Source organism: Echinops telfairi, unplaced genomic scaffold (assembly GCF_000313985.2).
Source record: "Echinops telfairi isolate 266 unplaced genomic scaffold, ASM31398v2 ScPeMD7_2;HRSCAF=8, whole genome shotgun sequence".
NCBI lineage: Eukaryota > Metazoa > Chordata > Mammalia > Afrosoricida > Tenrecidae > Echinops > Echinops telfairi.
In genome coordinates, this window is record NW_022103898.1 from 31400177 (window position 1) to 31422436 (window position 22260).

Consider the following 22260-nt stretch of genomic DNA (forward strand, 5'->3'; position numbering starts at 1 on the left):
AGCCCCTAATAAAATGTTTTTAAAAAAACAGTTAACAGGATAAATCATACACAGGACATGGCACAGCTAAGTGAGGCTATGATGTTCCCCTGCAGGCTACTCCACTCACTGTGCTATCTTTGCTGATATGACCGCTCCTTGCAAACATCCCCAAATGCCAACTTTTGACAGAAATTCCTCACTGTAGTCTTTGAAACCTGGAGGTGAAAAGCTGTCAGCGGGTCTAGAGGGGGACGTGCCAAATTCTCTCCAGGTGTGCAGCACGTTGGAGCTTCTGAACATGTCATCGAGAGCCTGGCACCAACACTTGAAGGCAGCCCTGAAACAGAAACCGGGTATCCAAAAGGTATGCTTTAGGACCATCCTGCTCAATCTATCATGCTGGAGGGTGTGGGAAACTGAGGACCTGGAAGGAAGTGTCCGTGGCCTGCTCCCTGCATTCATGGCCGTGAGAAGCATGCCGCAGTCTGAGATAAGGAAAGCACCACTCACATCTACCCCCATACTTGCTAATATAAAGATGTCTCCTGCAGAGCTGCAGACACTTGGCTCTGAACTTAAGCAGTTAAAGGATGCTTATCTCTAAGAGCATTAGCTCCCTTATTCTTAAGGAGTGATTTATACCTCTTGTCTTATGCACGCTTGGTCCTCCCTTTGAAGTATTCCCCTTGAGGGCTTAGAATATTTAAGATTCATACATTACCCTCTGGTTGATATGTATGTGTAACAAGAGGTTTGCCTGCCTCAAGAACTATAAAAACCTATTGCTGAGTAAACTCTGGGCTCCTCTCCCCCTTCTCTCTTCTTCGGAGAATGGAGTCCAGTCCCCTGCACTCCACTGTCTTCTTTAATTGTGCACATTAACTTCACAGCACCAGCACCGTTCAGCTGTGGGGCTGGACCCCACAAGAGGGGAATCAGCTACACTCAAGAAACATCTTACATATTAGAGCAGTGGTTCTCAACCTTCCTAATGCTGCGATCCTTTAATACAGTTCCCCATGTTGTGGTGAACCCCCAACCATAAAACTATTTTCGTTGCTACTTCATAACTGCAATTTTGCTACTGTTATGAATCAGGCGAACCCTGTGAAAGGGCCATTTCACCCCCAAAGGGGCTGTGACCCATAGGTTGAGAACCGCTGTATTAGAGGATAACCTGTAGCATGAATTTCTCATAAAATGACCATTGTTCTCAGGTAGCATCTGATGACTAAAATGTATGGAGGATGATAACATGTCTTCATAATAATTAAAAAAACTTCGGAAAAAAACCAAAGCAAAACAAAAACAAAAAACCTACCTTTTCTTTTCTGCAAAGATGAAAAGACTCCCAAGTTCATGCAGTGCTTGGACTTTCAGACTTATTTGATTGCTAACTTGGAGAACATCTGTATTTGGAATCAAGTGAAAGGATAGATGTCAACTCCTGAAACACTTTTTTTCTTGTGTTATCTAGAGTATTTGAAACTGCACTATTCTGTAATAAAAACCGAAGCTAACAGAAAACTTCTGGATGGGTTACATTTCAATCAGCGACACCACGATGCACGGAGAAATGCTCAGTCATCAAGGGCGTCGTTGTATATAAGCAACACCACTGGAAGCAAAGGGCAAGAATCCACACTGTGCATTACACTGGGCAAATCCGCTGTGAAAGCTCTAGGTATTAAAAAGCAAAAATGTCACTGAGGATGACAGTGAACCCTGACCCCTAAACCATGCTATTTTCAATGGCCTATGAGTGAAAGTTAGACAATGACTAAGGAAAATCAAAAAAATGACACATTTGAATTATGGTGCTGTTATGAGTACTGAATTAGATGCCAGAAGAACAAACACATCCGTTTTGGAAGAACAGCCAGGGTGCTCCTAAGAATGACAGACTTGTCTTATGTTCTTAGACAGAAGTTATCGGTAACGTGCCTAACTAAGTAGAGGGTCGCGGAAAAAGAAGAGGGTCTTCCGTGAAATAAATTGACATGGTGGCTGCAACAACTGGCTCATATAGGAGGGGTTAAAAAGCACCTTCTGTCGCCACACTGTTTTGTCATTGCCTACAAATATATGACTAAAATCGATTTTCAGGTTTTTAAAAATAATATTTCAGGCCCAAAATGCAATTCAATGTTAATATAAAAGGTTATCTTGTACATGAACACATGATGAAAATGTTCTCAAATTGATTGTGGTGACGGCGTTAGATAGCGAGATTTAGGGACAGGAATTTGTCCCTCTCATGCCTGCAAAGACCCCCATAGAGGAGGTTGGAAAGAAATCAGACACACCAAGTGGACATCCATAGGAAGATCCAAACTGAGCATGCCCAGACTAGGAAACCCAGAGGCCCAGGTAAAATACTTGGGGCACACCCACCTCAGGTACCAGCAAATGACATCACACCGGTGGGCCTAACTCAGCCAATGAGGTCAACCGCTATATTCAACCACGTCTCCCCCAGTCACAAGGTGGGATAGAATAAAGGCACGGAGCACAGCCCTGTATGTGCTCTTGGCCTGCCGCCAGGCTCTTTTGTTCCGCCCTTGTTCAGGGGCATGATGTAAAGAGGGCCTCTAGCGTGCGGGGTGCCCATGCACCTGCATGCCCCCTCAAAGCCCACCCTGCCCGGGCCTATTTGGGACCCACATGCACTTGGGGTCTTGGTTCCTGGTCTCCAGGGATTCCCCAGTTCCACCCCTGTGAGTGTTCCTTTCCACGTGGTTTTTCGTGCCCAGTTGTGAACCCCAGTATGGCTTCTGTGGGGCTTGGTACACTTTTTGGCACACTTTCCAGAAATAGCCTGTGCCCTTTGGAGACTGTGTAACCTGGAACTTTTCCTGTCCTTTGTAAAAGCTCCCCTGGGCTACAAAACATGCTTGAGCGTGAATTCTTTCAGCGTGCGAAGCGAAGAACTGAGGACTTGTGCACTCCAGAAACCTAACAGTGGTATCTCATGACTACCCCCAACCAACTGAATCATTCACTTTAAATGGTATGTGAATTACAACTAAAATATATATATATTTTAAAAGAAGGAAGATTAACACCTTATTAATAAACCTTACCAATAGTTTTGTAATAAGAAGAAATGACAAGTCCTAGTTGTGAAGCCGGAAGTTTGCTTTTTTCCACAGAACTGAAAACTCTGAAGTGTTCCTGGAACAGGTCAGGGGGCGTTGGCAAGTGCATCTCCTCCGTTCCCAGACAAAATTCCACTTTCCCAGCGGTAAATTTTGTATTGTTTATTCCCCCTCTGTCCTCTAAATTCATTTACAAAAAGAACAAGTATTACATGGAGAAGGACGGGCAGTTGGAGGAGAGGGGGAAAGGTAGAGTAAATGGAAAAGGCAAAGCAAAGAAGGTTTTATATATTTAAAAACATGACAATGAATTGCTGTTGAGTCAATCCGGCTCCTAGTGACCCGTTAGGACAGAGTAGAACGGCGTCTGTGGGTTTTCCAGGGAGAGCTGGGGGGTTGGAATCGCAGTTAGCAGTGCAGTGCATAAAACCCTTTGCCACCCCGGGTCCTGATGGTTCTCCATGTAGTGGAGACCTATGTGCAGTTGGAAGGACAGTATTCCCTTAAACTTAGAATCAAATATAATTTCTGAGGAGCCACGATGTAGCTCATTCTGTTCCGTCAGAGCACTAGAGAAGGGCAGTCTGCCAGAAAGGAAAGGCTAAGATAGGGGTTTGCTTCTCTTGGGGGTCAGTGAAAGTTACACAGTTTGGTTTCGCCTTTTTTCCATAACGGCTTCCAACATGCTACGAGGTTAGCTCGCCTCTGGGGTAGAGACCTTTGGGGGCAAGTAGGCAGATCTGGACTGAAAAAGAGCGAAAAAAGGAAACGGAACGAATTCTTCTCTTTTAAGATCAGAAAACAAAGAGACAAAACATTCTTGGGGAAATCGTCGAAAGCAGCTGAGAGAAAAGTTAATATGGATTTTTGAAGCGCACAGCCTGAGGACAGGGGACCAGTTGCAGGGAAAATACCTGAGTGCCAGGTGAGATGGTGGAATTCATTCTGAAGAATTGTATTTACTTTTAAGTACTGCTCTAAATAAGTGTTATGTCTAAAGTATAATTTCATCAAAAGTGCCTAATGTAAAGTTAGCTGTTCCACTAAAAGATTATTAGCACAAATCTCTTAGATTACAGACCCAGAACTTCATGATCCCACAAAGAATGTTCACTAAACAAACAACTGCTCTGCCTCTATCAATTGAAAGTACCCTTACATGGATATGGCATTACATATAAAAACATTTTATGTAAAATATGTATTTTTATCCCAATATTTCGGAATACATTTCTTCTTTGCCTAACAGAAATAAAGCATGGGGTTTTCCTCTGTAAAATATGTACTTGTTAAAAACAACATAACAAGGAGGTATAGTATTAAATAAAAACAAGTTACATTTGAAAATTAAATGTATTCAGAATCATTAATACTTTACAATGGTTAATGGTAATTAAGAATTCTTACTTTCAAATAGCTTCCACACTTTTAATTTTTTTTAAAATTAGGCCAAAAATTTTAAAGATGAGCTCAGGGGAAACTAGTTAAGGTCTCTGTTAGTAAATGTTAAAATCTATTTTTGATAAGTTTAAAATATAATTCTATTAATACTTCTTATTCTAATTGGAAAAGTTTGTGGTAGATATATGAGGGGACTTGGAAAGCTCATGGGAAAGTGGACTGACAAGCTAATGACGTTTTGACATTGCTTTTGTGCAGCCTCTTTCATAAGTACAACAGCAGTAATGACTAATAGGAGCTTCGGTGGCTGTTTATATACAATCAGACACCTCATGGGATTTGGTTCTTTGGTTTGGGGTCATGGTTTCACTTAGGACATACCAATTAGTTGACTTAATAAACTGCTTATGTTCTATCTTGAGTACTGCCTGGGGTTTTAAAAGCTTACAAGCAGCCATTGCAGGCCATCTGGCTGGAGTAACAGCAGAAGAAGGGAAGTCAACGGCGGAAGTAAGGGAAGTCAACAACAGGAAGAGGAAAGGAAACAGTGTACCTAGGAGCCTCCATGACAACTGCCTCCTTTGACATGACACCAGAAGAATGAGATGGTGTCTGGCTACCATCACTGAATACTTTCATTTAAAAAATTCTAGAGAGAAAAAAGTCATGAGTTGAGTCAAGATAGGATCTGTTTAGAATCACCTGCCTGGCATTCCTGTTGTTAGACCAGAAAATTAAAAGGTAGGGGAAGAAAGCCCCAGGAAAAAGCAACCGACCAATGATTCCAGAGGGACTTGGTTGGGGGGGGGGGAGCGGTGAGCAAACAACGCCATAGACCGGGGAACAACTGGGGAATTAAAATCAACAAGGAGGACGTAGAGTTCCTGGGCTGTTGGAGTGATGGCAATCTAGCTGAGAGGAATTACTAAGAGGTAGAAGAAGAGAGAGGGTAATGGTGGGACAGAGGAAAGATCTACGAAGCAAAGCTATGGATAGAGGTATAAACATAGGTGTGTACATGTGTAAATATATTTAAAATAGAGCTATTGCCCTGTTTACATATATTTATATGGCAATACATAGAGGTAGTGGATGGACTTTGGGCCTCTGCTCAAGCCCTTCCCTCAACACAAGAACACTATATTCTAACTGTAATGCTCACCCTCCTGGCATGATTGCTAAAGACAAAATGGGTGCACAAGAAAATGTGGTGAAGAAAGTTGGTGGTGCTCAGCTATCAAAAGATACAGCATCTGGGGTCTTAAAGGCTTGGAGTTATACAAGCGGCCATCTACCAGAAAAGCAACAAACCCACATGGAACAAGCACACCAGCCTGTGTGATAATGAGGTCTCAATGGGATCAGGTAACAAGCATCAGAAGACACAAAACTAACAAACAAAATAGTATATCACTAACAAACCAAAAAAAAGCATAGCACAGAGAATGAGGGAGGTCAGAGCAGAGACACAAAACCCATCTGTAGACAATGGAACATCCACTCACAGAAGGGCCACAAGGAAGGGATGAGTCAACCAGGGTGCAGTATAGCACCAATGAGACACACTATTCCTCTGGTTCCTTGAGGCTTCCTCACCCACCTCTATCATGACCCAGTCCTGCCTTTCACTTCGGACTAGACTGGTGCAGGTACACTAGTACAGATAAGAGCTCATGACATGGAATCCAGGTCAGATCAACCCCTTGGGAGTAGAAATGGAAGCAGCGATATCAGGAGGGTAGAGGGAAAGTGGGGAGAGGAGGGGAGGAATAGGAACTGATCACATTGAAGGACACATCACCACCACCACGCCAGGGGGACGAGCAGTAGAAACCATGGGTAAGGGAGACAGTGGTCAGTGTTAAGATATGAAAATAAGAGTAATTTATAATTTATCAAGGGGTCACGAGGTTGGGAGAGGAAGAGGGAGGGGAAAAAGAGGGGTTGATACCAAAGGGCCAAATAGTAAATGTTTAGAAAATAATTATGGCAACATATGTATACATATGCTTGATACAATGGATGTATGGATTGTTCTAAGAGCTGTAATAGCCCCGAATAAAACGACCTTAATTAAAAATTTATACATACAGACAAATCTTAATCAAAAGGGAGAGAAAAGATTTCAAATTCTCATAGAATTGAACTTTTCTGGTACCATGGAGTCTGGGTGAACCCTGAAACAATTGCCCTAAGGTATTGTTTAAACCTTAAACCAAAAATATCCCTTGATGTCTTCTTAACCAAACAACAGTTTATCTTTACTAGTGAAGAACGTCTACTTTGAGCAGCATGCTCCTTTAAGATCTAGCTATATGAGATCAAATGGACAACAGCAGCGTGAAAGATTAGATGGGAATCGTAGGAGCCAGGGCATTTATGCTAATAGAGGAGGAGCAACTGAAAAACTTCGAAGATTGGTTATACAAATCAAAGAAGTCATAAATGTCACTGGATTGTACATGTGAAAACTTCAATTGTGTATATATTTTTGCTGTTTATAGTCTCAATAACAATTTTTAAACTAGAGTAGAAAATAGTTCATATGACCTTGATAAATCTGAACCTCAAGGATTATAAGCAAAAATTGGGATTTAAAATAGTAGTAAGCCATCTAAATCTCTGGATTTTTCATAGCCCAAATTTGAGTATACTCGTCTCAGGTTACTGGCTCACCGCTCAAATCCCTGCTTTGATTGCCTCCTCACACGGAGGGCCGTGGAGAAAGAGAACAGCCAAATAAATAAATGTACGCAGCAATAGTGACTATCTTGCTTTAAGTCCAAAAGAATGTCTAAAATAAAAACTTAAGACATAAGACATCTCAGGGATGCTTTTTTTAAAAAAAATCATCCATTTCTTTAGTACTGATGCTTTGGGAAGAAAGATCTAGTTAATTCAGCATGAATCAACTCATCAACTCATGACAGTAAAAGAAGACCACAGCGCTACATATGCAAAGAAAATGACAAGAAGATAAATGCACAGAAGGAAATCAAGAACAAATACAGGTTTTGTAGGGATGTTGCTCCGAGGCGTATGGTCGTTTCACTGAAGCAGGGAAGCAAGAGCAGCAGAGCGCAGGCGCGTGGGTCTGGCTGAGGCTTCTGAGGGAGAAGGTGTGATCAGTAGATGAGACATGGCGGCAAGAGGGCACATAGACCCAGCAAGAGGAAGAAAGAAGACGCTTGTAGAAGAATCTGGTAGAGCCACAGGGCGGGGAACCCCACAAAACTAGAGATGAAGGGAGACACAACAAACGGTTTACCTTGTGTCTGAGCAAGAAATAGCAAGAGCAACTTTCTGCTGTGCCGGATGGATCTGTTGTGATACTTGGATTTTTCCAAGGTCTCTCTAAAGCATTTCAAAGTGTCTTCCACGTCCACCGGCACGCTGGCGAGCTCTTTGGCATGGCTGTACTCTGAAAGGAGAGAGAAGGGAATGGTCAGAGGAAATACCGCACCGAGCTAAGGAGTCAAATCATTTCCAAATCAGAGGCGCTCTTGGCCCCAATGAAAGCTGCTCAATTCAAAGCCCCCAGATCTGCACCAGATGTTTCAACGTTTGGATCTTTTTTCTTTTGCTTTCTTTCTATTTTTTTCTTAGTACGGTTGAACGTTCTTTTTTATTATAAAAAAAATAATAACGCAACTTGAAAAACTTTTGCTTCCTATGAAATGCAAATCACTCCAGTGCTTGCCAGTTTTCGTGATGAAGCCTCCTCCATTTTCACATGCTGATCATAAAAGATGAAATAAGCTACTTCCTTCGGCAGCCTCTTCAAAGCAAGGGCACCTTGGGAAAGGGACGGAAGGTGGAAACGTCCGGCCCTTGAACAAGCCCCTCTGTAAGGCCATCTCACCAGGCTGTGAACACACCACCCTTCCTTTTGCTTCAGAGCAGAATCCTGACAGAAAGAGGCTGGTATTGTAGGAAGAGTGAGCCAACAGTTGTACAAGGACGCTTCAAAACATTGACGGACAACTGAAATGGACAGATAATAAAAACTTCTCATGAACTTTATGACACCCCAGGCACATGCCACAGGTTGCTAAGCAACAACAACACAGACACGATGTGCTTTGAACTCTGTCTAGGTGGTGGCAATGGAAGCCAAGCACAGAAGCCGCTCTGCTGCTAGAAATGACACGACGGTGGTTAACCAGCTATGTGGAGAAAACAAACGTGCCTCTTGCCTCACCCTTCTCTGTCCAAGGCCTGGATTTCTACCTCCTGAACGTTCAAACCCTCCATTGACTCCTCAGTCACCTAAAGAAAACATCCAAGTCCTTATAGGAACCTATAAGGCGCTCAATGAACTTGGCCCAAATATCATTGTGACCACTTCTCCTATGTCTTCCTCCTGTCCCCCGCCCCTACCCAGCCGGTTTCTAACCTCAGAGTCTCTCGTAACACTCTTCTTTCCGAAATCTCCATGTATTGTTCCCTCACCCCCTTGAGAATATGGCTCAAATGTTACTACTCGGTGAAGCTCCTTGGTCAACCTATTTAAAATTGTAACATGCCTCCTTCCCCACTTCTCTTGGCTCCATAGCACCTATCCTCATCTGGCAAGTTATGGCTTTTACTTATGTATTATGGACTGCCTCCCCCTACGAGAGTGCAAGGGCCATGAGGGAAGGAACTTTTGTCCACTGTGCTCACTGCTCTACAGGCAGAACCTCTAACAATGCCTACTACATGGTAGGTGCTCAAAAGCATGCGTACTGAATAGAGGAAGGACCACAGAGTTGCATGCACTTTAGTAATAACCACCGGTATGACTTGCAGCACTTTCCAAAGTAGTAGAGGCCAAAGGTACGCTCTCCAATGGAAGAAAAAGGAAACTGAGAGGTATTAGTTTTAGTCCTCTGCAAAAGATAAGATGGAGAGCCAGTGTTGAGATCTATCCCAAATGGTTCTCCAATGAGCTTCAGGTTTTAAAGTCGGCAGTGACCAAAGTTGATTTTAAAGTTGGCAGTAACCAAAGTTTGAGGTCTGTTGGGGCAAATAAGCTTTGAGAATGGGACAGGAATAGCCCAAGGAGAATGAATGAGGAAAGAAGCCTGGGATCCTTTGGAGCCTAGACGGCAGGGGGTCCAGAGTATCTTCTGTGCTTGGCTTCCATTGCCACTAATTAAACACTTTGATTCAGATTCACCTCCTTGTTACTAAGGCCACTGGTCCCATGTCACTCAGAAGGCCTACTCCAATATCTAGAAGTCAGAGTCACCTCCTTATCACACATTCTCAGAGAAGCAAATACTTAGACAACAGCAGATCTGCATACAACTTGGCAGAAGCTGCCATTCTTCCAACGTTCACCCTCCTGTGCAATCCATCCTCTCCTCCCCATCTTGCTTTCTCAAATCCCTTCTCCTCTAAGCAGTGCCCAGCCCTGTTTGATCCAAATAAGGCATGCCCCAAACTCCTCATGCCCCTAATGCTATCAAAATACCTTGAGGACTGTAGATTCCTGCTGTGTGTGTGTGTGTGTGTGTGTGTGTGTGTGTTTAGAGAATGAAATCAAGAAAAGCTGTCACGCAAGCAAAGAGAAAGAAGGAAGGCTTTCCTAATGTGATAAAGGCTTTAGTTCATGGGACAGTTAGTTACTTTCGGAGGGTCTTAGTTTTAAATGAAACCTTGGTGGTGCTATAGGTAGGCTGTTGGTCTGCTAACTACAAGGTTGGAGGCTCAAAACTACCAGCCACTCCTTGGGAGAAAGATGAGGCTTGTCTGCTCCTATAAAGCATGACAGCCTCTGAAACCTTACTCAGGATTGATAGTCACTTGAATCAACTCAATGGCAGTGAGTTTGGGTTTTGTTAGTTTTAAATATCTGTAAAATGTAAATGATAATATTGATTGAAAGAGTTATTGCTTTTGCATGGATCTAAAGTGTCTACATAGTGCTTGTCCCAGAGGGCACACTCAGGAGGTTGGGGCGCTCAGTGTACTTGCGTGCCATGTCTATTGAGAATACATACTGAGCACTTACCAGTACGAGGCACACACCAGCCCCAAGGAAATAAAACAGACCAAGACTTGCATGGCCCCTGTTTTCATAGGGTTTGCTTTCTAGAAGTTCACAAGGCATGACGCTGGTGAACAGAGGAAGGAAGAGGAGAAAGGAGACATTTTTCCAGCTTTAAAAGGCAGATTCTATAGTGAACCATGGGGGGAGTACGGAGTGGAGACCCAAAGCCACTGGAGATCCCCTTGCAGAGGGGTCTCGGGGAGGAGACAAGCCAGTCAGGGTGCGATGTAGCAATGATGAAAAATACAACTTTCCTCTAGTTCCTAAATGTTTCCTCTCCGCTCCCACTATCATGATCCGAATTCTACCTTGCAAGTCTGGCTGGACCAGAGGATGTACAGTGGTACAGATAGGAACTAGAAACACAGGGAATCCAGGGCGGATGATCCCTTAAGGACCAGTGGTGTGAGTGGCGATAATGAGGTGGGGTAGAGGGAGAGTGGGTTGGAAAGAGGGAACCGATTACAAGGATCTATAAGTGACCTCCTCCCTGGGGGACAGACAGCAGAAAAGTGGGTGAAGGGAGATGTCGGACAGGGCAAGATATGACAAAATAATAATTTATAAATTATCAAGGGATCATGAGGGAGGGGGGGAGGAAGGGGAAAAAATGAGGACCTGATGCCGGGGGCTTAAGTGGAGAGGAAATGTTTTGAGAATGATGAGGGCAATGAATGTATAAATGTGCTTTACACAATTGATGTGTGTATGGATTGTGATAAGAGTTGTATGAGCCCCTAATAAAATGATTAGGAAAAAAAAAAGGCAGATTCCCAAATGATATCACCCTGCTACTTCTCTTCAGACCCATACTACCAACTCATGCTATCCCTTCGCCCCCAAGTCCTGTTTCACATGTGCTTCTCACTTGCTTTGAGCTCTTCTTTCTTAAAGAAGGCTGCGCTTGAGGTTCTCCTCTCTCCACGTTGTGTTTTCACCTTTCTCTGACCCGTTTGTTGTGGCTACAGGAGATAAACGGTGCAATGCAATGAGGAGACCTCATCCTGACAGCCCTTCCTCTCTGAAAACGTCCATGGATCATTCAAGAAGCGATTCCAAAGGCACTAGTAGCCTCCCCAGTTGGAAACAGGTCAGTAAAAAAAAAATCATGATATAAAAAGAAAGAAAAAATTACAAGGTCTCTCATTGGACTGATGGGAACATGAAAGCTGAAATACTAGTGGCTCCTGAGAGATGACCCACCCAGGCCGGATTGTAGGAAGTGAATGGAAATCCAGGCTGCTTTTTTTGAACACTTGGTTACATCAATCCAAATGCCCACAGGCCCTCATGAAACACACATCTGCCAAAGGGTTGAGACTTCCCACTCACCTGAGGACTGAATCACCCTCTCTGGGCCCCTAAATACCGATGCAGTCAAAACTGAGGGAAAAGATCCCAGACAGAATGCAAAACAGCTACAATAACAGGCATATCCATGGCACCATCTCCCCTGAGGAGCTTAACAAGCAGGCAGGTTACTCAGCCATACAAGAATAATCTATAAAGTGAGGTATTCTCACTCCTCCCAATCCTACAGAGATGAGACCAAATTACACATGCATTATTAAATAGTTGAAAGGAGGCTAGGATGCTGTTAAATAATGAGAACGCCAAATGTTCCTAGGCACTGGAGCATTACAGTCTAGTTCTGAAGAATTAAATGTTATCAAGCATTACCACCAGGTGCTGTTATGCCAAGAGAAAATCGATGATGTTTTAAAGCAGCAGTCTAGTGTGGAGACCATCAAGAGTATACTTGGTCTTTTGAAAGAAAGTTGCAAACATCTCTGTGTCGTGGTGACATGCATAAGAGCCACCACGTCAATGAATCCTCCCAGAGGTACCTCAGAGGAAAGTCCTGGTGACCTACTTTTGAAAGGTCACAGCACTGAACATCATCGGGATACAGTTCTACTCTGACACACATGGAAAGGCCACACACAAGTCAGAAATGACTCGGGGCCAGCCAGTTTGGTATTTGTTCATTTGTTTCTTGTTGTTGTTGTTGGCGTCAAGTCAGTTCAGCATCACAGTGACACAACGTACAACAGAACGAACACTGTCAGGTCCTGTGCCATCCTCACAATGATTGCTATCTTTGAGCCCATTGCTGTAGCCACCGTGTCAATCCATCTCATCGAGGATCTTCCTCTTTATCGCTGCTCCTCTGCTTTAGCAAGCACGATCGATCTCCTTCTCCAGGGCTGGTCTCTTCTGATAGCGTGGCCAAAGTAACTGAGACGAGCTCTTGTCGTCCTTGCTTCTAAGGGGTACAGGGGCTGTACCTCTTCTTTGTTCTTTGGGCAGTCCATGGTATTTTCAATATTATTCACCAGCATCATAATTCAAATTCAGTTTTCATTATTCCATATCCAACTTTCACATACACATGAGGCCATTGAAAATACCATGGATTAGGTCAGGCATATCTTAGTTCTCAAAGTAACATCCTTTAGAGATGTCTCAGGCAGCAGATTTACCCAATGTAATGCTCGTTTGATGTTTTGATTGCTGCTTCCATGAGCATTAATTATGGATCCAAGCAAGACAAAATCCTTGACAACTTCAATTTTTCTGTTTATCATGATGTGACCTATTGGTCCAATTGTGAGGGTTTGTGTTTTAGACTCTGATGATACAGGCACTCGGAGTTTGCGGTGTATTTCATGGAGTATACTTTGTTAGTAAAGGAGGCACACCTATCATAAAAACTAAATTGGACAGTAGAAGAGACAGTGGCAAGTGCTTCAGAGGAGGGACAATGAACTGGTAAAGCACACTCCAGGGAAGTGGAAGGCAGTGGGCAGAGCACAATTTTAAATAGATTGGTCAGGTTAGGCCTAACTGGAGAGAAAACCCAGGAAATGAGCAGTGTGCCGGGCAGGTAACTGGGGGCAGGGGTACTTCAGACGGCTAAAGCAAAAAGGCAAGTGGCATCATTGTCAGTTACCATGTTGCCAGCTCTGTTTCCTGCTCTCTGATTCATGGCGGCTTTCTTCTCCGTAAACCTCTCTCCTACCTTGGCTTCTGTTCTACCACTCATCTGTCATACCTCTCTGCTCTGTAGACCATGCCCCAAGCTCCAGCACAGGTTTCTCCCACTCCGTGTGCTCCTGTGACTGGCACTGGGGCTATTTCTCTTTATCCTGGGTGCTTGACCTTATCCTTTTGTGTTTGACCAATAAGATGCAAACAGCACAATGTGCGTACCTTCCAAGAAGCAGCTTTAAGAGCCAGGGCATTGTTTGTCACCTCCTCTTATGCTGGCTTGAAAATAATAAACCACTTGCTGGTTGGTTGGAAGGTAACATTCACAAAGCCTTTTTAAGCCTGGTGAATGAATGACACAGAATACTAATTCTTGTATTGTGATTAAGTGAGAGCATGCATGTCAAGCCCTTGCCATCAATCATATACCATGCACTTTCTGAAGTCCCCTCGAGTGTGTGCCCATTATTTATGTGGGTACCCCATTGGTGGGAAAATATGGCTGTATCGCCCATGAGGTGTGCCTTCTAAGGTTATGCTCTTGGTTCTGTTATGCAGTGATCAGTATCACGTTTCTTATGGCGCAATATTTGTGTCCTGTTTCCTGCCTTGACAATCATGAAACATGTGTTGAGGTGAGATTTCACGGTGGGAATCTATCAACCTATGTGACCAGAGGTGTTGCTGTCAACCTCGCTTATTAAGATAAAGAAATAGACTTTCCTGTGTGTTGACGCGGAGATTATCTAGTTGTTTGTTACTATTGTACAACTCTGCCGACTCTGACTGCCAGCTTAATGTTGGCACTGCCCAAGAGATCATCCTCAGATCTACGCTCCAGATAACTCTGCCTGCCTTACCACATACCAACTCCTAACTTTCACGGCCACCGACGTATTGATGACTAAAAACAGCTTTCTCCAACCCAACACTCTGGGCAGCTATAGACTGCCAAGGAGAGAGAGTACCTAGTCTGTACTGTGGTGCAGCTGGCTAGCCTCCACAGTGGTCACCTGAGCACCTCTGGCATTCCACAACATCCTTCCCTTCTTCCGTTCTCCTGTCCGAGTGAAAGTCTCAGAGATCTGTCTAGCTTGTCAGGTCCAGAACCGAGCACTGTAACGTCTCAAGAGCTCAGAGTGCAGCCCTGTGGGTGTCCGCTGCCTTTCATGGTCCATTGTTCTTCTCTCGCTGCCTCCTTCTAAGCCTTCTTCGTGTGCAACACACAGCAGCAGCGGCTGCCCTCTGCTTCCAGGGTTCTCCTCCCACGGCTGCTGAAGGGTCCAAGCCACAAGCAAGGTCATTACCCCTTTCTCCTTGAGCTCTTTCACTAGTTCCACCGACACGGGAGAAAGGCTAGCATGGCTACTCCCGTCAGAGTCCCAGTCTCAGAAACCCACAGGGGCAGCGCTACCCTGTCTCTCTGGGTCACTGGAAGTCGGAATTGATGCGGTGGCGCCCAGACTGGATGCCTCTCAGCAATCCCTGTGAAGCTGGATCCCTTTGTCCCGCCCTTCAAGATTCCGTGCTATCTTCGGTCCTGCCCTTCAAGATTCCGTACTATCTCACTCCTGCCAATCTTCCTAACCTTGGCTTTTGCCTTTTCCTTTCCTTGCAAGCAGATTACAGCTATTACATATTATTCCTGATGGTGGCACCGACAACAGGAGTGAGGTCACAGTTTGTGTCACCCTTTACGTTAATCTCTGCTTTGTTTTTTGGTCTCCTTCAGCGGACTGGGTGGCAAATACTAAGTCTCCGTCATCTTTGTACTTGCAGGACCCAGTATAACCCTTACTACACAGAAGACAGTCAGCAAATGCTTGCTGAATGACTAGTGGGTTGGTTGAATAAATGAATGAGTAAATACACATAAATGTGGGGAACAGAACTGGGAAGAGTGCATGCGGGCCATTTTTCTATGTTCATACGTACGTCATGGAGTCTTGGAGGCTGGGGCGCCCATGGAGGGAAACCTTCACGTTCATAGGTTGGAGATGCGTTCCAGTCACATTCTCCATGATGTCCCCCATAACAACACCAATCTTAAGGTGCTTGAAAGCACACTGTTGCTACTATATAATACACTTGAAGGTAAACGGCCAGAAGGCTACTTGCCTGATGGTTGTCTGCCATTGAGAGGAATCAGACCCTATTGTCTGTCCCACCAGTAGGGCCCACTCCCTTCTGGTAAGGATCACAGATTGTTCCCCTGGAGAAGAGCTTCGAGGCGACCAAGCTTCAGCTGCCATCTTGACTCTAGACTCTGCCCATCTTGCTACGGGTGTCACATCCTGTCACATGTATGCCTCCAGTACTTTCCCTTTCAATTGCATGCATACCCCTAGCTTGTCCCCATCATGTTATGTGTATCCCTCTAAGACAGCCCCTTCCTGTTATGTATGTGCTTACCGTGGCTTGCATGCCTGAGGTTATAGAAGCTCATGAGATAATACATGCCTCCCTCATTCTGGTTCTGGTCACCATGGAAGAGGTGAGCCCTTGCATGCCTTGTCTCACATCTCTTTAATTTACCTCTCAATCACACAACCTCCCCTTTGGACTCATTTGGTTGTGGGAAGGCTGGTCCCTCACATATAAACATACAAGACAGACATAAAAATAAAGTGAAGTTAAATAGATGAAAGAATTCTAGCAGTTAATAAAAAAGAATTCTAGCAGTTCAAGGGGAAGACTTGAAATGTCTATGCCAGAAACGGAGACAAACACAAAGTGTAATTCACAGCAGGCATCGTTTTCATTTTCATCTCATTCTATTGCCTGTTTCCTGCGAGCTGCACTGCCAAAAGCATCCCAGGATGGCTTATCCCTACAAGCAACGAAGTCAGTTATGATGTGCCCCAAATTTCTCCTGCACTCTATTTCAAAGACCACCTATACCACCATGGAAAAAAGAATGGGAGTTTGTATGAGCGTAAAGTGGAGAAGTGAATTTTAAAAAGATATCAATCTGAAGGTTTTGCATGTGAAATAAAAAATAAAACAGCACGAAGAGAAAAGTGTGCAGCCTTCTCCCATCTTTATTTTTACCATTAATTCCTTGTCATTTTTCTTTTTGCTTCCCTTCTTTAAGTTGTAAATTAACAAAATGAGTTTCATCCCTTTTAAGGGAGATCTACAGCAATCTAAGATGGCAATGTCAATAACATATTTCACAAAGACAACGTTCTACTTATTTTAAAGAGTAACGTCTCTCCAAAACCAAACTCGGTGCCATCGAGTCGGTGCTGCCTCAGGTTTCCTCGACAGTAATTGTGCACGGAAGTAGAAAGCCCAGCCTTTCTCCCACGGAGCTGCTGGTGGTGTCCAAGCACGTGGCTCACAGCCCACGCATGACCACTACACCACAAGGCTCCCATGAGTAATGTCTAGTCTATAAAGTACACCTATTGCTCTCTCGCCATTCAGAAGAAGATGGATGAAAATCAAAAGACAAATGCAAACAATTAGTAATGAACCAATGGATCACACAAGCCTCAGTCTCCATAACCCTGAGACCAGAAAAACTAGATGCTACCCAGCTGCCCCAGCCAACTGCTAGAAGGTCCTAGAAAGAGGGAGAGAAAATATGGAACAGAACTCAAAACCATAAGGGAGACCAGTTGAATCAAGACTGGAAGTAACCACAAGACTGTGGACCTTAGTCACCTTTGAGGTCTGTAAGTGAGCTCACTCCCACGCTAGAATAATCAGCTATTAAAGCTCATATTGGCAACATGATCCCAGGGCCACATCCTCACGGTTAGGAAAGGAGAATTGAAAACTGGAAACAAGCAGGGAAGTAGGAAGGGGATGGTACATTCAGGAGATTGCAATGATGGGTTGAAACAAAATGTGTATGAACTGCCCCATGTAAAACTATGGTCTCCTCTGTAAACCATCACCTAATCCACACTAAAAAGCGTGGGTTTTGTTGTTGTTTTTCAAGATGATCATGTCACCTGGATTATTTACAGTAAAATAAATCTGCAAAATAAATTTTACAAACATTCCATTATGAACAACTTGACATTCAGAACACAATGGCAAACCCTACTTTAAAGAATATAAAAAGGGCTTCAAGCTAATGCTGGTTCTTACCTAAGCTGATAAGCTTTCTTAGTACATCTACCCAGCTTCCTGCAGATAGCTCCATATTGCGTGGTGGATTAATCTTGAGCTGTTTCCCAAGGAAATTTCGGCAGGTTATCTTAAAGAAGAAGGATGAAAACAAACATTACTTAGTCAAGGACGTAGAGCTAAAAATATGGTTTGAAATGTTTGTCTCATTTTACCTTTGTCAAAATAAAGAGACACAAAATGATGTTACCAACAAAATCTGACAAATAGCATTCAATCATATACAACTTTCTGGGGAAAATGATCTACATATTTTTTCATATTTCTTTTGTACACCACAGCTGAAAGAGCATTAGGCAAATTATGTAGCGCAATTAAGACAAAATTTTCCAATATTCTATAAATTCACATCTAAATATATCTTACATTATCTAAATTGAAAACAGTTTAAAATATAAGCTGTTTTTCCAATGAAAGATTTTACCACCCTACTCATGATTAGTGCAATTTAAACTTCCCTGGTGAAGTTTTACAGAGCTAATTTCTTCTACAGAATTCTGTCCATTTCTTCTCTAAAGGACAGTTGAAGGCTAAAATGATAAAATATCTGAAAACAGAAATATTTTAGAGAAAAAGAAATTATTTTAAGAGGCTCAAGATTTCTCTTCTTTCCCCTTCCCCATTCCATCCTTGGACCAACCTGTCACCCCAAGGTCAGTCCTCCTTGAGCCACAGACTGATTTACCTGCTTCTTCTCTAGTATCCTTCGCGGACACTTCTTTAATAAGATACAAACGAAGTCTGATGGGTCTAGCAGAGCCCTACATAATCTGTTCCCTCCAGCTTAACTGGTTAAGAATAAATGTAAAACCTCTTTATTGAATGAACACCAACTTTGTGCCAGACACTGTTTCAAGTTCCAGGAGTGATATAGCAGAGAGCAAAGGAAACGGAATTCCCTATTCTAAGAGCGCTTACATCCCTGTGGGAGGAGAGAGCTAATATATAAAATAGACAAAGTACATTATGTAGGATGAGGATACGAACAGTTTCAAATACTATAGTCCTAAAGAGGCACATGGTTGTAAAAAGAGTTGTTAGGGAAGACTCACAGTGAAGGTGGCATTTGGCCAAGACTAGGAAAAGGTGAGAGGAAACATCAACTTGGATACTTGATGCTGGAGGGGCAGTGCAAGCAAACAGCCTGGAGTGGAAACATCTTGGAAAACCCTCAGGGTGACGCTGAGATGGAGCAATAGGAGAAGACTCGCTAAGGCAGGCCATACCGGGCTCGAGTGGTGATCCATGCGAGGAATAGTCATTTTAACTCTGGACCAGATGGAGCCTCAACGCCGTGCTTTAATCACAAGAGTGACATAGACTAACTTGGATTTTTAAAGGGTCCTCCTTTCGGTAGTGTTCAAAGTAGAACAGCAGAGAGAGATGGAGGAAGGCTGGAAACAGAAGGCTAAGTAGGAGACGACTACACCACCACAAGCAGTTCTCACCATTGCGTGGATCAGAAAAGTGGCCTTTGGTTTGCATTCTTGGGGATCCCGGCTGAGTTCGAGTTGAACTGGCCTTTCAATGGCTGGGTTTTGTCAGACGCTTCCCGCCAGAACATTCTTCGGAGGCACCTCTTGAGAGACTTCAACCTCCAACCTTTATGCTAGCAGTCGAGCACCTCAACTGCTTGTGCCACCCAGGGAATGGTTACATTTTGAAGGGGTCCCGGCCACAGGATTTGGGGACCAAACTGGCACAGAGTGTGAAGGCAAGAGAGGAGACCAGGAGGGTCTGCGCAGCGGGGAGGACAGAGCCCTCTACCCTCGGGGTGGGGAAGAGTGTGGCTGACCCAGGTGTGTTTAAGGTGTACTGGGGGGGGTGGGGGGGGTGGTGCAGAGTCACCATTTGGTTACGAGGAAGACTGAAGGCTGGCAGAGCCATTGTGTGTCACCAACACGCCTTCTCCCAGTGACTCAATCAATCACTCACCTGGAAACGTTGATTTCCATACCCTCCTTCATAAAAAAAGTTAAAAATCACATTTTGTGATTGTCTTGTTAGAATACAGGAGATAGGCGAGGGCTTCAAAAAGTGCAGGGGGCAGGGATTCCATTATCTTTGCATGTCATTTTTCCACAAACTCTGGAGCCCCTTCATCTTAGGATATGCTTGTAACATATGATTGCGCTGTGTGATTATTCTATGAAATATAGAACACCTAGACTGATGCTCCAAGGAGCCCCGGGAGTTCAATGGTTAAGTGCTCTGTCACACTGCTGTGTGTCAGAGTCCACGGGGCAGCGCACCCCCACCACAACGCGCCACGCCCATCACCTCTCTGTCATAATCTTTGACCTACAGGTTCTTACTTCGGACCTGAAAATGCTTACTTCCGACTTTAAGAGAGATGAAAAGATTCTCATGAGTCCCCAAAAGTATTGTGGACACCAGGCACTCTCCTCAGTGTCCCCGATGTAGAAATCAGACCCGAGGCCTTACTCTTATTTATTCTGTACTTGGAAAACACTAACTCTCAATAATGTTTGCTTAGATGCATGACAAATGCCCAAGGGGAAATAACATGTATCTCAGTGATCTGACTCATAATGTTTGTACTCTGAAGCACCCACTACTGCATGGATAAGGAGAGTAAAAAACATACCTTCTCCCTGTTATCAGCCTCATACCTTCCACAAGGCTGTTGGGAAACATCTGGGCCATTGAGCATCTGTATTCTGAGATGAAGCTGCCGCTGAGCAAGCACCAGTAGAGGCGTCACTTGCTCTGTGTACCTCTCACTAGACAGGGGTAAAGAAGATATTCAAAAGCAAATATTAACTTAAAACACATGTTTGTCTTTTTCATGACAACTTGTTTGTTAAGCACCAGCACTCACTGTGAAACCTGGTTGAACTGAATGGCCAGAGACACTATTGCTTCCCACTTCTCCACTTGATATAAGAGTTCCAGGGCCTTTAACACAAAGTTATGGATCCATTTCAAATCAACTACATTCACATCATCTAAAGGATGTTCAAAGTGAAAGCTGGAACCACCGTTGTCATTTTTAATATTTCCATAACAGCTTGCAACATCGAACTCTCCTTTGTCTTCAATAATCTGAAAACAAATATTGAACAAAGACTTCTATACTTTCATATTTTACCACTTTTCTTTTTTTTTTTTTGTAATGCTGTGTGATAAAATTGCGACATGCAGAGAAACAGAAAACAAGGGGGAAAGTTTGAATGTTTTTTAGTACACAACTCACGCTTAACCATTGAGGCAGTTTGGTGAGATGAAATTTCGGAGCTGATAGAAATGAGCTATCTCTGTGTTGTCCAATACGGTCACCCGTAGCTACATGTGCCTCCTGAGCCCTTGAAATATGGTTTGTGCAACTGAGTTTATTTAATCTTAAAATATAAATGTAAATAGCCACATAATAGACAGTTGGGATTTTAGACAGCACAGACTAAAGTCTGATCCTAATTGGTGCACAGTCAATACGTAGTTACATAGAAGTATTTAGATAAAATTATAAGGAAAAACCAGGTTTTAATTTACAAAGGACAGCATACCTGGTAAAGTAGAAGGGCATCAAAACAAAACAAAAAAGCCCCTCAATGGGATGGATTGGCATAGTGATTGCAGCAGTGGGGTCAAACATATGAACAATCGTGAGGATGGTGCAGGATTTGACGGTGCTTCATTCTTTTGTACATAGAGTTGCTAAGGTCTGCAGTAGTCGACTCAGTCGTACCTAATAACAGTGACCTCACAATGGGCAAGGTTTCATTTCTATCCATACCCTCTCTCACTACTGGATTTACTTCCAATCCGGACACCATCTTAATTGATCTTTCGGCATTTCAGTATGTGTCTCTTCAGTGCAGTGAATTGTTTAATGTATTCCTTCTAGGCATCATCTTTGAAACTTTTACCAAATGACTGAGTAGGATGAATCAAATGCAAGGGGCTTGGGGCCACCAACACCACTGGATAGCCGCTAGCACTGTAAGGAAAATAGATGGCTGGCACCCTTGTGGCGGGGGAACCATGTATATAAGGTATATAGAAACCTAGTGTGGGGATTGGTCAGTTTTCCCATTCTGTCAGGCATCTGAAAGGTGGGAAGGGGAGTCTCATGACCACCAACCATTAAAAAGGAGAGCCAAGAATGGAGTATATTCTGTGGACCAAATAACTCTGTACTGAGAATCTCTGCCATCCAGGAGACAGGGTGGTGACATCAGAGGTTGAGATAGACAAGGAGAAGCAGCAGAAGAGGCTGGCACATGATTGAGCATTATGGAGCCTGGCCCACAGAACAAGAAAGCTGAGTGCCTCTGAGCAGAGGCTCAGTGGTGGAGTGGAATGGCTCTGGGAATTTAGCTGACAGAACTAAAAGAGCTTTGGACATTTACTGGATCAGGGCAGAGGCCAGGCAGAGGAGCCGAGGGCTAGAGGGGAGGGCATGCCTAGTAGGATGCCTGTTTGATGAGGATGACTGTCCTGACCAAAGGATGGTCTCAAGAGTCTTTCTTGGTCCTTAACCGTAACCATTTCCATCCATGCTAAAGCCCATGATCACAAGCATTGTCTGAGTTCTATGTGGACTTTGAATTACGAATTATCAAACCCAGCAGAGAAGTAGAGAGTAAC

At 43.7% G+C, this 22260-nt stretch overlaps 1 protein-coding gene across 1 annotated transcript in view; it reads right to left on the bottom strand.

Annotated features, from left to right (window-relative positions):
- CFAP54 (cilia and flagella associated protein 54) overlaps positions 1–22260 on the bottom strand; it is a 390102-nt gene that overhangs the window by 198679 nt on the left and 169163 nt on the right. The window contains exons 34-40 of the mRNA XM_030886291.2: positions 20492–20715; positions 20258–20393; positions 17611–17719; positions 7743–7902; positions 3066–3253; positions 1304–1391; positions 110–319 (exon numbers count right to left, since the gene is read on the bottom strand). Of these exons, the coding sequence (XP_030742151.1) occupies positions 110–319; positions 1304–1391; positions 3066–3253; positions 7743–7902; positions 17611–17719; positions 20258–20393; positions 20492–20715 (1115 nt within the window). The remainder of the gene's footprint in view (positions 1–109; positions 320–1303; positions 1392–3065; positions 3254–7742; positions 7903–17610; positions 17720–20257; positions 20394–20491; positions 20716–22260) is intronic.